This window comes from Phyllobates terribilis, unplaced genomic scaffold (assembly GCF_046119375.1).
Source record: "Phyllobates terribilis strain yellow unplaced genomic scaffold, ASM4611937v1 Scaffold_11__3_contigs__length_659146591, whole genome shotgun sequence".
Lineage (NCBI taxonomy): Eukaryota > Metazoa > Chordata > Amphibia > Anura > Dendrobatidae > Phyllobates > Phyllobates terribilis.
In genome coordinates this window covers 565,644,633-565,663,652 of record NW_027362771.1, presented here as the reverse complement: position 1 = coordinate 565,663,652, position 19,020 = coordinate 565,644,633, and the positions used below count along the sequence as shown (strand labels likewise).

General features: G+C 44.0%; 1 protein-coding gene across 9 annotated transcripts in view; it reads left to right on the top strand.

Annotated features, from left to right (window-relative positions):
* The window catches only part of P2RY11 (purinergic receptor P2Y11), a 56,855-nt gene extending 43,546 nt beyond the window's left edge, over positions 1–13,309 (top strand). For 3 of the 9 annotated variants that reach the window (XM_073654116.1, XM_073654115.1, XM_073654117.1), the window contains one exon: positions 11,459–13,309. In XM_073654116.1, the coding sequence (XP_073510217.1) occupies positions 11,498–12,436 (939 nt within the window). In that variant the 5' untranslated portion in view covers positions 11,459–11,497 and the 3' untranslated portion in view covers positions 12,437–13,309. Of the gene's footprint in view, positions 1–1,681; positions 1,993–11,458 lie in introns of those variants that run through there. The other 6 variants (XM_073654123.1, XM_073654122.1, XM_073654121.1 and 3 more) reach the window with 6 other exon arrangements.
* The last annotated feature ends 5,711 nt before the right edge of the window (positions 13,310–19,020 follow it).

Below are 19,020 nucleotides of genomic sequence, written 5' to 3'. Positions count from 1 at the left end.
TACACATGTCTATATACTGATAATAATCACACTGCACAATATAATGATACAGTCCTGCTCACCATTATTGGCATCCCTTCATTTTTTTTCATAGACTGTACAATATTTTCAGACATAAATGGAAATGTACCAAAGTTATATCCTCAGGATTTTTTAATTAGTGGTGGAAAGTTATACAACAATAAAACATTGTTTTTCAACTTCCATGTTGCAGTTTCAAAGAAGAAACAGAATAAACACCATGTGCAGCAATAAAGGCGCCCCTAATTAATACTTGGTTGCACACCCTTTGGCATTTTTGACAGCCTCAAAACATTTCTTGTAGCCATCTATAAGCTTCTTGCTCTTCTCAGCTGGAATTTTCTCCCACTCTTCCTTTGCAGTTTGTTCAAGCTCTTGAATGTTGCAGGGTTCTTTTTCCCAATTCTAGATTTCAGCTCACCCTAAAGATTTTCCACGGGATTGAGGTCAGGACTCATTGCTGGCCATTTTAAAACAGTTCATTTTTTTTCTTTTTTAACCATTCCTGTGCACTTTTAGATGTGTGCCTTATTTCATTTTATTGCTGGAGGACCCATAATTTTCGACTCAAACAAGTTTTCTTACACTGGGTAGGACATTTCGCTCTAAAATCTCTTGATAATTCTCTGATTTCATGATTCCTGTGATATGGTCAAGGCCTCCAGTACCAAATGCAGCAAAGCAACCCCACAGCATTATTGATCCTCCACCATGCTTAACTCTTGTTAAGGTGTTATTTTCCTTATAAGCTTCATTGCACCATCTGTAAAGAAACTGTTGCTTTGCATTACCAAAACGCTCTATTTTAATTTCATCTGTCCACAGAACAGTTTCCCAGAAGGATTTTAGTTTGTCAAGGTACTCTTTGGCGGAGATCAGTCGTTCCTTTTCATGTCTTTTCTTCAGCAATACTTTCTTCCTTGTCCTTTGCCCATAAAGCTCTGCTTGGTTTAGTGTGCGGCGTATGGTACTTGTTGAAACCATGACCCCAGACTATTCCAGGTTGTCGTTCAGGTCTTTGGATGTTTGACATGGTGTTTTTTTCCACCCTTCGCACCAACCTTCGAAGACACCTCTTGTCAATCTTCCGCTGTCCCCCGCATCCAATGAGGTTCTGGACAGTTCCATGCTTGAAAAACTTCTTAATAACACTGTTGAAACTGGGATACAAAGTTCTTTGGAGATGGCCTTATACCCTTTGGAAGTCTTGTGTTTGCTAATAATAGCAATTCTGATGTCCTCAGACAGCTCCTTTGTCTTCACCATTGTGACAAAGGAACAGGGCCTACCATGTGGCTTTTTAAAACACTGAAGTCATCATTCATTGGCTAATTCATGGGCACCAACAATTAATCAAAGACGAATCGAAATGTGTTTCCATACTAAATTAATGTAAAGGGAGCCAATACCAGTGGCACCGCAAGCTTTTAGGTTTTTCTATTTTTTCCTCCCATTGCTTTTGGCTTTAAATTATTGTTTATCATTTGCTCTTTTGTATTTAACACGAGTCTCTATACAAAAAACTTTCACTTGATTTTTTTCAGGAGATATCTCACATTATGTACTTAAACTTCATGGGTGCCAATAACGATGAGCAAGACTGTATATCTATATACTGATAATCACTGCATGGACAGTAACACCTCTACTGCACAGGTGTCTGTCTGACTTCAACACCTAGTGCCAGCACAGCAGGGGAAGGAGGGGGATTAGCTGAGCAGTATATTGCTAATGAGTTTGCTTTATGACTCCTCTCTTGCAGAGGTGTCAGTCTGCCCCCTCACTCCCCTCTGGCACCTTAGAGTAGGAGCTTGGTGAGGCGGTGCTGCCTCTTTACACCGCCTGCAGCAGCTGCCGGATCTTCTCCCTCATCTGCTGCTAATGCAGTAATCATCAAGAAGACTCCTGTGAGTGCAGAAGACTGTGAGTGCAGAAGACTGTGAGTGCAGAAGACTGTGAGTGCAGAAGACTGTGAGTGGAAGCGGTTTACATTATTAAATGTTATTATACGTGTAATGGAATAGTAGATATATATGTATCGATATTCGGGTAGGAGTGGGGACTTGGCTATATACTGTATACTATATGTGGGGGACTTGGCTATATACTGTATACTATATGTGGGGGACTTGGCTATATACTGTGTGCTATATGTGGGGGACTTGGCTATATACTGTATGCTATATGTGGGGGACTTGGCTATATACTGTGTGCTATATGTGGGGGACTTGGCTATATACTGTGTGCTATGTGTGGGGGACTTGGCTATATACTGTATGCTATATGTGGGGGACTTGGCTATATACTGTGTGCTATATGTGGGGGACTTGGCTATATACTGTATGCTATATGTGGGGGACTTGGCTATATACTGTGTGCTATATGTGGGGGACTTGGCTATATACTGTGTGCTATGTGTGGGGGACTTGGCTATATACTGTATGCTATATGTGGGGGACTTGGCTATATACTGTATACTATATGTGGGGGACTTGGCTATATACTGTGTGCTATATGTGGGGGACTTGGCTATATACTGTGTGCTATATGTGGGGGACTTGGCTATATACTGTATGCTATATGTGGGGGACTTGGCTATATACTGTATACTATATGTGGGGGACTTGGCTATATACTGTATACTATATGTGGGGGACTTGGCTATATACTGTGTGCTATATGTGGGGGACTTGGCTATATACTGTGTGCTATATGTGGGGGACTTGGCTATATACTGTGTGCTATATGTGGGGGACTTGGCTATATACTGTATGCTATATGTGGGGGACTTGGCTATATACTGTATGCTATATGTGGGGGACTTGGCTATATACTGTGTGCTATATGTGGGGGACTTGGCTATATACTGTGTGCTATATGTGGGGGACTTGGCTATATACTGTATGCTATATGTGGGGGACTTGGCTATATACTGTATGCTATATGTGGGGGACTTGGCTATATACTGTGTGCTATATGTGGGGGACTTGGCTATATACTGTATACTATATGTGGGGGACTTGGCTATATACTGTGTGCTATATGTGGGTGAGGGGACTTGTCTATATACTGTATACTATGTCTGGGGTGGATTACTTGCCTATATGTGGGACTTGTCTATATAGTGCATGCTATATGTGGGGTTCTTGGCTATATATGCTATGTGTGGGGGAAGGGGACTTGTCTATATACTGTATGCTATAAGTGAAGGAGGAGAACTTGGTTATATACTATATCTGGGGGATGGGGACTTGGCTGTATATGCTATACGTGGAGGAGGGGAGCTTGGCTATATACTATGTATAGGGATGGGGACTTGGCTATATATGCTATACGTGGAGGAGGGGAACTTGGCTATATACTATGTATGGGGGATGGGGACTTGGCTATATATGCTATACGTGGAGGAGGGGAACTTGGCTATATACTATGTATGGGGGATGGGTACTTGGCTATATATGCTATTCATAGAGGAGGGGAACTTAGCTATATACTATGTATGGGGGATGCGGACTTGACTATATATGCTATACGTGGAGGAGGGGAATTTGGCTATATACTATGTATGGGGGATGCGGCCTTGGCTATATGTGGTAAGTGTGGGGCAGTTTTATCCTCTATAAACTGATTTTATAGGAGCAGTAAATGTATATGTAGTGTGTGCAATGTGTGGGGAGGTGGACGACCTTATAGATCACAGAGACATCATATGTGCTGATCAGGAGCCTGTCTGTAAATGCCATGTATGGCGTGATAGCTGCACTATTGGTAGATAATCTTGTGGGGTAAAGGTCTCATTCACACATCTGTTTTTTACATCTATGTTATGCCTCTTTCGTACATCAGTGTCTCCAGTATTTGTGGTGTCCATTTCCACATGTACCGGAGACACTTACACACGTACACCCATTCAAATGAATGGGTCTGCTGCGCACATGTCAGCGTGTTTCTATGGACCATGTGTCCATGGGCAAAACACGCTGTCCTGTTTTTTTCACGCTACACAGGCTGCAAAATGTCCCACACTTGATGACACATGGATGATACCTAATGGCGCATGGGAATCAGTGGTACATTTCGCGCTGTTCCCAAGCGCTGGTTGCTGCAGGCATCTGTCATCATTGTCCCCTGCTTGCGCTGCGATCAGTGCCAGCTGAGGACAATGTTGACAGTTGTATTCAGCCCCCGCTGTGAATAAAATAAAAAAACACATTATACTCACCTGTCCGATATACTGTCCCATGCTGTAATCCATCTGACCGAGAAATCTTCATCAGCGTCTGCGGTGGCTTGAAGCAACCATATATGCTGAGGACCAGGGGAGAATGACTCGCTGCAGCGAATGGGCCACTGACCTGTGCTGAGCTCAGCGAGTGGTGTCCTGCTCGCTACAGCGAGTCATTCTCTGCTCCTTAGCGTATGCAGTCGCTTCAAGCCACAGCAGATGCTGATGCAGAATTGACGGACAGGTGAGTATAAGTGGTTTTTATTTTATTCTTATTTTTACACTTTGTGGACATGGCGGGGGCTAAATACAACTGTCAGCATTGTCCCCTGCTGGTGCTGATCGCAGCGCAAGCAGGGGACAATGATTACGGATGCCTTCAGCACCTGGAGCCTGGGAACAGCGCTAATTGTACCGCTGATTCCCAGGCGCCAATACATGTGTTCCTGATGCGACACATGGGCAACACACAGGTAGACAGGGACATCTCCGGTACTGTTTTTTCCAGTACCGGAAATATCAGGACTTGTGAAAGAGGCCTGACAGGCAGCATACGCACCCTTTATCGTCTATGGGGCAGTTCACATATCCATGTGTATATATATATTTTTTTGCATATAGTAACAGACATTAATAAAATTCTGATCCATCCCTTTTATGAAAATCTGTTTTTTTTTTTAATGTACCAGAAAACTAGAGATGTCTGAATGAGGCCTAAGCATCTGTTAAAATGTAGCCGATTTTTTTGTGGAGAATTTCCATAGAAAATCCACAACTGCAAATTTTCATTGTGTGATTTTGGTGCAGATCTTTCTGGTAATTCACTGTGGAAAACCTCAGCGTGTAAAATAAAAAGAAATAAACTTGCTGGAAGTTGTAGTCTCACCACATACTGCGGTGCTAGTATGACGCATTGATGGTCTACTTGCACAACCTGTCCCTGCACATGCATCAAAAATGATTATGGATTCACTATTGTTTTTCCCATCCTCCGGTTTCTCCCTGTAAAAAAAAAAAATAAATAAATAAAAAAAAAATGTAATGAGTAAATCTTTACATTCCATGCGCCACAAAAGTAGTTCTAAGATACTATGACATCAAGGTGATGGTGCAGATACTGCCATTATGTTCACAGCATCACCAGCAGGAGGGGGATGGTGGTCATAACAGCTGCGCTCCTGCTGTAACTGCCAAGATCAGAGGAAATTCTAATCCAGGCTGAGACCGTCTTGTAGACGAGGTCACTGGCTTCAGCGACATTACCGGGACTGGCGTCACTATACAGGTAGTAGGACACCAAATAAAAGGCTCTGAGCTGTCCCTTGAAAAAGCATTTTCAATGTTATTTACTCCACAAAAGTAGGGTGGGCCCTAGGCAAAGGGTTGACCCTAGGAATTTCAGGGCCCCATGCTGGCAAAATTTTTGGGCCCCCTTGAGACTCCGCCCAGTCTCCACCCCAGCTCCGCCTCCACCCCTCGAACCTTCCACAGTCCTACCGCCCACTCTTGAAAAATTCCACTTCTGCGTTAACACTTCCTCATCAATCCCACATTAATAATTTCCATTGAACACCAGATCACATACATAGGCTGCAGCTTTTGTTTTGGCCTAAAGATTTTTTAAGCTGCCACCACGACAAGGTAGACACTTCTGGCCGGGCCCTACTCTACTCTAACCTATTAAACATTTCTTAAATTATCCAATACTTTTTTTAGGTATGTTTTTATTTATTTTTCTTTAAGAGAATGTGTCATATACATTTTTTTAAATGACCCATTATACCACATACAAGGGAAAAATACCATCACACCATGGCTGAACCAGATATTAACACCACATAGTGACCGAATAATACCATATACAAGGAACACATACCGCCACATCATGAGCAGACCACATATTACCATCACAGTGACTGAATAATACCACATACAAGGAACAAATACCTCCATACTGTGACCAGACCACATATTACCACCACATAGTGACCGAATACTACAATACTGATCATTAATAAAAAAAACCACAATACTAATATTACCATATGTGCCATTATACACAGGAGCGCTGTACGTACTATACAGTGTATAGTGTCAGTGTGCAGGTAACACACTAACTCACCAGTGACATCTCTAGTTGAAGTACTTCATCCAGCACAGACCGCCATCGCCTCTTCCAGTCAGGACTCGTCTCTGCATAAAATAACACACAGTTGTCTAGAGCACATTCCCCAACTTCTACACTCTGCAGCTGAATACAGATGTGCACCCACCATTAATATATAATTAGTTATTATGCAACCCACCATTCGAAATATAAATTGTAATCCACCACTGCGCCCCCCACTAACTGTAAATAGCCACTTTGCCCACCTAATAAATACACTGCTCCAAAAAATAAAGGGAACATTTAAACAACAGAATATAACTCCAAGTAAATCAAACTTCTGTGAAATCAAACTGTCCACTTAGGAAGCAACACTGATTGACAATCAATTTCACATGCTGTTGTGCAAATGGAATAGACAATAGATGGAAATTATTGGCAATTATCAAGACACCCTCAATAAAAGAGTGGTTCTGCAGGTGGGGACCACAGACCACATCTCAGTACCAATGCTTTCTGGCTGATGTTTTGGTCACTTTTGAATGTTGGTTGTGCTTTCACACTCGTGGTAGCATGAAATGGACACTACAACCCACAGAAGTTGATCAGGTAGTGCAGCTCATCCAAGATGGCACATCAATGCGAGCTGTGGCAAGAAGGTTTGCTGTGTCTGTCAGCGTAGTGTCCAGAGGCTGGAGGCTCTACCAGGAGACAGGCCAGTACAGCAGCAGACGTGGAGGGGGCCGTAGGAGGGCAACAACCCAGCCGCAGGACCGCTATCTCTACCTTTGTGCAAGGAGGAACAGGAGGAGCTCTGCCAGAGCCCTGCAAAATGTCCTCCAGCAGGCCACAAATGTGCATGTGTCTGCACAAACGGTTAGAAACCGACTCCATGAGGGTGGTATGAGGGCCCGACGTCCACAGATGGGGGTTTGTGCTCACAGCCCAACACCGTGCAGGATGCTTGGCATTTGCCACAGAACACCAGGATTGGCAAAGTCACCACTGATGCCCTGTGCTCTTCACAGGTGACAGCAGGTTCACACTGAGCACATGTGACAGACGTGACAGAGTCTGGAGACGCCGTTGAGAGCGATCTGCTGCCTGCAACATCCTTCAGCATGACCGGTTTGGCAGTGGGTCAGTAATGGTGTGGGGTAGCATTTCTTTGGAGGGCCGCACAGCCCTCCATGTGGTCGCCAGAGGTAGCCGGACTGTCATTAGGTACCAAGATGAGATCCTCAGACCCCTTGTGAGACCATATGCTGGTGCTGTTGGCCCTGGGTTCCTCCTAATGCAGGACAATGCCAGACCTCATGTGGCTGGAGTGTGTCAGCCGTTCCTGCAAGATGAAGGCATTGAAGCTATGGACTGGCCCGCCCGTTCCTCAGACCTGAATCCGATTGAGCACATCTGGGACATCATGTCTCGCTCCATCCACCAACGTCACGTTGCACCACAGACTGTCCAGGAGTTGGCGGATGCTTTAGCCCAGGTCTGGGAGGAGATCCCACAGGAGACCATCCACAACCTCATCAGGAGCATGCCCAGGCGTTGTAGGGAGGTCATACAGGCACGTGGAGGCCACACAACCTCATCAGGAGCATGCCCAGGCGTTGTAGGGAGGTCATACAGGCACGTGGAGGCCACACACAATACTCAGCCTCATCAGGAGCATGCCCAGGCGGTGTAGGGAGGCCACACACAATACTGAGCCTCATTTTGACTTGTTTTAAGGACATTACATCAAAGTTGGATCAGCCTGTTGCGTGTTTTTCCACTTTCATTTTGGGGGTGACTCCATATCAAGGCCTCCATTGGTTAATAAATTTAATTTCCATTGATGATTTTTGTGTGATTTTGTTCTCAGCACATTCAACTTTGTACAGAACAAAGTATTCAATGAGAATATTTCACTCATTCAGATCTAGGATGTGTTATTTCAGTGTTCCCTTTATTTTTTTGAGCAGTGTATATAAATTAATTAGAACCTGTACTTTTTCCCCCAATTCATTACCAGTCACACTCCTGCATCCTCAACGCCCCCTCCTGATTCATTATATTTACATGGCCCCCTCTGCCCCAATTCATTTTGTCATGTGCTCTCTCCCACCTCTACTTTATCATCATTTACTCTCCCCAACCACAATTGATCACCATTTGTTGTCCCCTACCCTCAATTCATTATCACTTCCTCTCCCCCTCCACCTTCAATTCATCATTTGCTGTCCCCCGTCTCCCCACCCTGCAGTCATCATTATTTGCTCTCCCCACTCCCAATTCATCATTTGCTCTCCCCACCCCCCACTCTCTGTTCATCAGTAGCTCTCCACACCCCAAGTTCATCATGTGCTGTCCCCCAAGACCATTTAATTCTCTTAAAAAAAATAAAGTTTTCATACTTACCTCTTATACGATCCCTGCAACTCCACTTCTGGACTGGCCGCATCCTTGCACTTGACGCTAGCAAGTACACGATGACGTCATCGCGTACGCGCCATCTCCAGCGAGTCACTGAAGAGGAACTGCCTTGGAGCTGCATGGCCATTCAGTTTTGACGGCTGTGAGAGCTCCAAGGCTCCCTGCACGGTGGAGATGCAGGCTGCCGGCGACCCGGTAAGCAGAAGCACACAAGGAAGGGGACCCCAGAATCGGGCCCCCGCTCTTTACTGCTGTTCACTGGACCCCATACAGCAGTAATGCCCTGATGTTTGCCCTGCCTAGGCACTCCAGTCCATCCCTGTATATACTGAGAATAATCACACTACACTGTATAATGATCTCTCTCTCTCTCTCATATATAGTACAGACCAAAAGTTTGGACACACCTTCTCATTTAAAGATTTTTCTGTATTTTCATGACTATGAAAATTGTACATTCACACTGAAGGCATCAAAACTATGAATTAACACATGTGGAATTATATACTTAACAAAAAAGTGTGAAATAACTGAAAATATGTCTTATATTCTAGGTTCTTCCAAGTAGCCACCTTTTGCTTTGATGACTGCTTTGCACACTCTTGGCATTCTCTTGATGAGCTTCAAGAGGTAGTCACCAGAAATGGTCTTCCAACAATCTTGAAGGAGTTCCCAGAGATGCTTAGTACTTGTTGGCCCTTTTGCCTTCACTCTGCGGTCCAGCTCACCCCAAACCATCTCGATTGGGCTCAGGTCTGGTGACTGTGGAGGCCAGGTCATCTGGCGTAGCACCCCATCACTCTCCCTCTTGGTCAAATAGCTCTTACACAACCTGGAGGTGTGTTTGGGGTCATTGCCATGTTGAAAAATAAATGATGGTCCAACTAAACGCTAACCGGATGGAATAGCATGCCGCTGCAAGATGCTGTGGTAGCCATGCTGGTTCAGTATGCCTTCAATTTTGAATAAATCCCCAACAGTGTCACCAGCAAAGCACCCCCACACCATCACACCTTCTCCTCCATGCTTCACGATGGGAACCAGGCATGTAGAGTCCATCCGTTCACCTTTTCTGCATCGCACAAAGACACGGTGGTTGGAACCAAAGATCTCAAATTTGGACTCATCAGACCAAAGCATAGATTTCCACTGGTCTAATATCCATTCCTTGTGTTATTTAGCCCAAACAAGTCTCTTCTCCTTGTTGCATGTCCTTAGCAGTGGTTTCCTAGCAGCTATTTTACCATGAAGGCCTGCTGCACAAAGTCTCCTCTTAACAGTTGTTGAAGAGATGTGTCTGCTGGTAGAACTCTGTGTGGCATTGACCTGGTCTCTAATCTGAGCTGCTGTTAACCTGCGATTTCTGAGGCTGGTGCCTCGGATAAACTTATCCTCAGAAGCAGAGGTGATTCTTGGTCTTCTTTTCCTGGGGCGGTCCTCATGTGAGCCAGTTTCTTTGTAGCGCTTGATGGTTTTTGCAACTGCACTTGGGAACACTTTCAAAGTTTGCCCAATTTTTCGCACTGACTGACCTTCATTTCTTAAAGTAATGATGGCCACTCGTTTTTCTTTACTTAGCTGCTTTTTTCTTGCCATAATACAAATTCTAACAGTCTATTCAGTAGGACTATCAGCTGTGTATCCACCTGACTTCTGCACAACACAACTGATGGTCCCAACCCCATTTATAAGGCAAGAAATCCCACTTATTAAACCTGACAGGGCACACCTGTGAAGTGAAAACCATTTCCGGTTACTACCTCTTGAAGCTCATCAAGAGAATGCCAAGAGTGTGCAAAGCAGTCATCAAAGCAAAAGGTGGCTACTTTGAAGAACCTAGAATATAAGACATATTTTCAGTTGTTTCACACTTTTTTGTTAAGTATATAATGCCACGTGTGTTAATTCATAGTTTTGATGCCTTCAGTGTGAATGTACAATTTTTATAGTCATGAAAATACAGAAAAATCTTTAAATGAGAAGGTGTGTCCAAACTTTTGGTCTGTACTGTAGCTCCCTATATACAGTATGAGCCCCCACATAGCCCTCTTTATACTGTATGAGCACCCACATAGCCTGCTATGTACAGTATGAGCCCCACATAGCCCCCTATATACAGTATGAGACCCATATGGCCTTCTAGACACAGTAAGAACACCCACATAGTTCCTAACTACAGTATGAGCCCCCACATAGCTTCTTATATACAGTATGAGACCTATATAGCCCTCTAGATACAGTATGAGCCCCCCACATAGCCTATTTTATGCAGTATGAGCCCACATAGCATGACATCATTGCACTGGCACTTCACAGGAAAGGTGACGGGAGCTCCCCTGGAGCTGCACTGCCATTCTGTATTGCCAGAAGCAGAGCTTTCCGCTCGGAGATGTGCACTGCCTTGCAGCACACAAAATATTATAGTATAGCAATTTGGCCATGGGCCCTCCTGGAGCCACATGCCCCAGGTGGTAGCCCAGATTGCCCTCATGAGAATTCGCCTATGTCTGTATACTGATAATCACACTCCACAGTCTACCATTGTTTTCTTCACCGTATGGCAGTATTTTGTTGGTAGGATATTTTGCTTTTAATGCCATTCCGTATCATATGTTGTTGTTTTATGTTCTCATTAAGACTCTTTATTTTGATGATTCATGTTCTCCCTTTTGTTTTCTCTGCAGTGCAGGCCTTCCCCTCGTTATACAGAAGATCATAGATATATGGAGACCCCCAAATGTAACACTTCCTTCTCCCACGTCCAGATTCACTACCTTGCTCCAGTCTATGGGGTGGAATTTTTTCTAGCTTTGCTCGGAAATGGATTTGCCATCTGGTTACTGGTGCCACGAGGATCCAAAAAAAGCCACGCCGGCATCATCTTCTCTCTGAACCTTGCAGTCAGTGACCTGGCCTATGCATTGTCGTTGCCTCTTTTAATCGCTTACTATTCTATGGGCAAAAATTGGGTATTCGGCCTGGCCCTGTGTAAAGTGGAGCGCTTTCTTTTCAATTGCAATCTCTATGGAAGTATCTTCTTCATAACTTGTATCAGCGCCAACCGCTGCCTGGGTGTAGTGTTCCCATTCTATGCCAGAGGTAATGTAGAAAGTAAACATGCCAAGGTGGCCAGTGTGATTGTATGGCTGATCGTAGCCACCATCTCAGCCCCGGTCTTTAAGTTCTCCACCACAAAACATGAACTACATGTGACAGAGTGCATAGGAACGGCCCTTGATAGCATGTTGCCCACTTACTTGCCCTACAGCCTGTTTTTGGCCGGATTTGGCTGTGGCCTCCCATTTCTGATCACCCTTTTTTCATACATTGGCATCGCAAGGTCCGTATGTAAAAGCCACGGGCTCGAGTCAAGAGATAAGAGGAAGGTGATCACTATGGTCTGCATTGTGGTGGCCCTTTACTCCATCTCGTTTCTGCCTTATCACATTCTGAGGAACCTCAACCTCGCGAACAGACTGAAGCCGACATCCTGTGCGTGGTCATCTTACGTCCACTCGGGTTTCCAGGTAACCCGAGGTTTGGTGGCCTTGAACCCTTGTATTCATCCATTGTTGTACACGTCCGTCATGGACAACGTGAGGGCAAGGCTCGGATGCTGCCAGAAACATGTAGAGAAAAAACCAGAGGAAATACGACTGTAATATGAATCCGTGTTGGAAACTTTAAATCTTCTAAGGTGGAAGAGACAAGAACTCTGCCTCGAAGACTTACAGATGCGAAGACTGGAGAACTGGTGGATGAACGGAACATGAGTGGGGGGGAAGAAGGGTGAAGAAAAAGTCAAGGGACTTGATTGTAGTTGAGGAGAACATTCAGTTAAACAAAATTCCCGAAACTCCTTGATCATTTGTTCTAAGGCAAAGTCGAGCAACCAATGTCAGTAGTGGGCTTTCAAAGCTATGGTATTTTTGTATAGGTAATTCTGAAATTGTGGTTGCCACAAAATTTCTTTAGTAGTTCACACTGCACTGAAGGAGTAATCTGACTCTGAACACTTTCGTATAGGCTGGTGAAGTCACGCTCATGGGAGAATGAATAGGACAAGTGCCTGACACCTGCCAGTAAATATCCGTAGATGTGACATCAACTTCGCTCATTTACTGATGCATGAGTGATCAGTGCTGGATTACTCCTTTAAGGGGTTGTATTAAAATAGACTAAAACATGACTACTTTTTTTTTCTAAAAACTGCACCACCCCTATCTATAAGTTGTGTTTGGTATTGCAGCCAAGCTCTATTAGGAGGGGAAAGGCACTACTGGACACAACCCAGGGATAGGTGTGGCCCTGTTGTTGAAAGAGAGCAGCCATGCTTTTCTAATCCTGGACAACCTCTTCATCTAGAGTTATTTGTCATCTTGTTTTATGTGGTTGACATCGAAAACTTTTGTAGTGATGTTAAAATTAATTTTATTGGAAACTTTATCCCTTATTAAACTGTGATGTCTGTAAAGCGCTGAGGAAATTAATGGTGCTATATAACCGAGTAAGATAAAAAAAATCTTTTTTCTCTCTGTGAGTCAAAAGCTTTGTGAGTTAGTAAGTTAGTATTACTCATCGCTTTACGTTGTGTGGTTTTTTTTTTTGTGTTTTTTTTTTTTTATCCTTTCGACAAATAGTACAGTGTCCAGTCAGAGGCTTAGTGAGTTTGCTGCCCACATACTTGGTGGCTTTACATATTCTATACCTAGAGCAGATAGTTCTTCAGGAGAGGTGCTTTTTTCCTAATCCATTGTGACCCAGAGGTCCAGGCTTAAAGGGAATGTGTCATCAGAAAATGAGCTATTATTTAAATGTTTATTTTTATTTTGATGCTTTATTCAATTTCCAAAATCACTATTGGTTCAGAAATCTTGCAATTTTCACGCTGACCACTAGGCCTATGTAGCGCCGGAGTCCTTGCATGCCCCCGCTCCCTCCACCTCCCGGCAAGGACACCGACTTACTCACCGCCCCGGCCGCATGTCCGCTGTTCCTGCCTCTGTCCCGGCTCCCCAGCGTCTGCACACGCCTGACAGATCTCCTAGTAGCACGCTTAGGGGGCGCGCGCTCCCTGTCTACTAGAGACAGCGTGCACTCAAACTGTCCCCAGCTAATAGCTGGGAGACACTTACTATTTAAGGCACCTCCACCTGTTGGGAGGTGTCTGAGCAATGTTTGTGCAAACTTAGTTTATACTCGCCTGCCTGCCGCCTTGTCCACTTTGTTTGGTCTTAGATACGCCCCTCCAGAATAAGCCCAGCTGTAGGGCAGTAGGTCCACGATCCACAGGCATTGCAGCCTATAGTAGAATCATATTTCCTGTAATGTACAAGAGACTTTCCAGCAGTCTCAGTATCTTCACAGATAGGATTGCAATGACAGGTATCACCTCTATATGGAGTCAATAACAGCTGATCCATCATTAGAAAATAAGTGATGTCACAGCTCACCTCCCACTCCTCTACAATGACTGGTAACACCTCTATATACAGTAGATAGCACAGGATCCACCAATTACAGTAAGTCATGTCACAGCTCACCTTCTCCATTTTGTTTTATGACCTTTGCTCCGATCAAACAGAAAATACCCCTAAACAAGACACTAGGGTCAGTCAGTCGACTACTACATATGTTCATATGGCTTCTGAAAAGTACAGAAAGTACAAGTCTAATATTAGGCCTAATGGCCAGTGAGAAAACTAATTTTTTTTTTTAATTAATATTTTTTTGCTATTTCCATATTACTATCAATAATTTTTTAAAAAAACACTTAACATAAAAACCTAGCAGAAAAAAGGTAGCCCTATTTACCAACACAGGTCACAAATCTGCAGCAGGATGTAAGTGCAGTATTTTTGTGACCTGTGTAGGTCAATATGTTTGCCCTTTTTCTGCTGGGTTTGTTGAAGTTTTTATGTCCTTTTTTTTCTGTGTTTTAGCTCTTAACATAAAAACCTGATGAAATAAGTAATTTTGTGATGGCACCTTCCCTTTTCAAAGGGAATCAATCACCAGCTTTTTGCCACGTGACCTAAGTGCAGCATGATGTAGGGGCAGAGACTGACTCCTGCCATGTGTCTCTTACTGGGTATGCTTAGAGGACTAATAAACCTGCTGCCATGTAGTCTTCCATATTCAAGATCCCTGTATAACCACGCCCCACCATTGGCAGCTTTCTGCCTATGCACAGTGTACACAAAGCTACCAATCAGTTGTGTGGGTGGGGCTATACAGGGCTCAGCATTCAGAGAACTGCTAGATCTGCAGCAGATAAAATATTCGGCCCTATCACTCCTGGTGTATAACATCTAGTCCCATTGCCCCCTGTCCGGCAAAATGTATTTTTGTCCGAGTTTTAAAAATGAGAGATGTCCTAAATTTCCACCCCCTGTCCATTTGTAAGACATAGAACTCAGTGCTTTCCCCCACATCAGGAATTTTTATTACCGCCATAAAATCTCAGCGAAGAGCAAACCTTCTAGTCTAAACTGGTCTTTCCCTCCAAAATCCTATTGTTTAAAAGTTTGTACAGTTAATGTAGAATTTAATAAGGCACATGACTGTCACAAACCCAGGGACCACATTTTTGGAATGCTCACCTTTTTTCCGGTTACAATGGTATATCTTGCATGGCTGGGAAACCGCCGGAAACCCGGGAAATGGTTTCTTAGCTTCTGAGCGTCATAGAGATATCATATTTGATATCCATCTGCATGAATATTAGTGACGGCAAACATGATGTCTCCATCTTGGATGTGGGACCCCCCCACACCAAGATATGAAAGATGGAGGATTTTTATGTCTTATGCAGCTGGGTGGGTTCACAAAACCGGGCCCTTTTGTGAGGTAAGCGATATGGGTGTCTCCTGGTGTTTTGGCCCCTTACTAAAAACCAGAACGGCCATAAACCAGCAGATTCTTGCCAGGGACGTCAGACGCATGCACACCTCGCTGCGTGGAAGAATCCCATCTAATTTCCGGGGAGCCGTTCCCCCCACAGAATCTGAGACCATCACCTCGTGGCGCAGGCTTTGCTATTACTTATCCCTTTTATTTTAATGGTTTACATATATGCATAAATTGTCTCTTTTATAATATCTTGTATATCTTTTGTAAACACTGCCAACTTTCGGGAGTAAATCATTATTATTTACCAGCTTCGTTCTTCTGGTCCTATGTCGAGCAAACACGTTCCTCACCCGCTAATTCACGTTACCTAACGGGTACCCGATCCACCTGTTAAGCGATCGGTGGTGGCAGTATACCAGTATTTATGTGATATTGTGGTTTGAGGGTGGCTGGACGGAGGTATATATACGTCCTGTCACATCACGGGCCACAATAGTCGACATAAATTAGAGCAGCTACGCCCGCGCTTATCCTCGGTCAATACCGTGCTTGACCAGCAGGATAAGGGGGCGCCAGAGGGCTGCAAGGTCTGACCAAGTGTCGTTTTCATGACACCTCTCATGTATGACTTCTGTCCCCTCATTCCTGGTATAACATACGGCCCCTCGCCAGTCCGGTGTATAACATCCAGCACCTATCTCCCCCGATGTCTAACATCTGGCCCCTATCTCCCCCCCCGGTGTATAACATCCGGTCCCTCGCCAGCCCGGTGTATAACATCTGGCCCCTATCCCCCCCCCTCCCCCGGTGTATAAAATCCAGCCCCTATCGCCCTCCCAATGTATAACATCCGGCCCCTCGCCAGCCCAGTGTATAACATCCGGCCCCTCACCGCCCCCCACCTCCCGGTGTATAACGTCTAACCCCATAATACCCCTCCGCCTCATGCTCAGTCCTTTTCTCTTGACATTTCCAGAGCATGCGGACACATGTACCCGTCTGAACGAGCTGCTGTTTGACTCAAGCCTGGTTCCTAGGGAAGCCCTGCCTGACAACCTCACAATGTTTGCATAGCAACCAGTGGATTTTGACCTTAGCGAAGGATTTGTCCATAGCAACTAATCAGGACTAAGTACAGCGAGGATGGAGCTTTTCACACACACACAAGTCAATGCCTCATTACCGCAGATAAAGGGCACGGCTAACATAACACCATCTTGAGAGGAGCGGTCTCCCCAGACTTCTGTCAAAGGCTTTGCACCCAGTCTGTGATGAGGGGCAAATTCCCCAAAACTGCCTTGGTTTTTACTTTTTCCAATTGACGAGGCTAGTTAGCACCTCTCCTCTAGGTGGCAATAGAGGCGGCTTTCTTCCACTTACCAGTCAACCAATTTACATGGCTTTTTCCCAGGGTGCATTGCCTGACTTCTGGTCTCCTGGAGGAGAAACAGAACTCCCTACACGGCCGCACATCCTTGTTGTCAACTCGGTGTACGTGTGGCTTCACTCGGGGATTTTCTGAAGAGCTTTTTTTTCTTCTTTTTCCAAAGGCTTAAAAAAATTCTGGCCGTGAACCTTCTAAGTGTCCTACATGCAAACGAAAGGGTTATTCCCAAAAAAAAAACAAGTTATCCAATGGATATGGGGATAATTTGCTAATTGCTGGGACCCACAAAGATCCTGAAATCAGGGCCCAGCAATCAGACTCCTATCGATTGGCAAGTAATTCCCTATCCAGTGTGCCATGGAGAAAAAAATTTAAATCCATAAAGACCTCTCCAGAGAAGGAACCTATCCTCATCACATTGAATATATGAGATTAATTATAGCTGGAAAGAGAGAAACTAATTATAACTGGGGAAGTGAGAGCCGACACATCAATCTCCATTAAAGTATGTGCTCCCTACAGTGACCAGGTAATTACAGCATGGAGATTTGCTGGGAAGAAGACACCAAGATGAATATTGGGGTCTGTATCGATCCGATATTTATGGAAGATATATTTTCGGCGATGTAGCGAAGGGATGATCATAATGCATTCACTCACATCACTATAAGGCCATTCTAACCCCTCCAATGTAATAAGTCTGGTGGATGATGCTATCTACAGCTGTCTACAAATATCTGAAGGGATGTCACAGTGTAGAGAGATCATCCTTATTCTCATCTACACATGGAAACATGAGAAGCAATGGAATAAAACTGAAAGGGAGAAGATACAGATTAGAAATTTAAAAAAACGTTTTGGCAGTGATGGTGATCAATGAGTGAAACAGGCGGCCATGAGAGGTGGGGAGTTCTCCTGCAATGGAAGTCTTCAAACAGCGGCTGGACAGACATCTGTCTGAGATGGTTTAGTGAATCCTGCATTGAGCAGAGGGTTGGACATGATGACCCTGGAGGTCCCCTTCCCACTAACATTCTATGATTCTATCCAGGCCATGTTTCATCGCTATACAAAGATAAAATCACAATAAGAAACATTATGACGATATCTACCGCCTGGGACTTCCAGGGGCAAAGATATACTGTAAGTTGGGGAATTCATAAAATTCTGAAGGACTCAGAATTCAAATGATCTAACCATGGGGAGGTATGTGGAGTGTAACTTTGATCTAATAAAAAGCAGTATTTGGGTTTGGTCATTTGTCAGTCCTGAAAGGTACAGCTTGCTGTGGGTTCTGTCCGATTTCCTAAGGAGTACCTCCATGTGCTAATCTCTGAGCCATTTCCGTGACATCAGGTTTAGTAATTTTCTTTCGTTATTCCTTTTTATCCTATTTAATTGTAAATACCGTATTGTTTTGTTCCCATTTTGTATCATCTTTGTATATTTTTTTACCTACTTTTCTGGATTAAATATATAAAATTTATTAGCTCTGTTCGTCTGGCTTTGTAAATCGCACCCCTGAAGTCATACGCTACCTGTAACGGGTGTCCAATCGGCCTATATAAACGATTGGTGGTGGAAGCGAGTAGTTCCCTTTTGTTATTATGGAATTGGCAGTGACCGTATATAATATATATATATATATATATATATATATATATATATATATATTAGTGGTCCAAAGTAGGTGGACAGAAAGCGTAATAAGGTTATGAAGGGGGAGATTTATCAAACATGCTGTAAAGGGAAACTGGCTCAGGCTTAGCAACCAATCAGATTCCACTTTTCATTCCTCACAGACTCTTTGGAAAATGAAAGGTGGAATCTGATTGGTTGCTAAGGGCAACTGAGCCAGTTTCACAGATCTAGTTTTCACAGATAGATCTCCCCCCAAATCTGTTTTCTTTTCAGATAATTCAGATAACACATACTGGCAAATAATTTAAATACTGATCAAAGAAAATGGATTTTAACAGAGTATTGGAAATCTCAAAATGCTGAAAC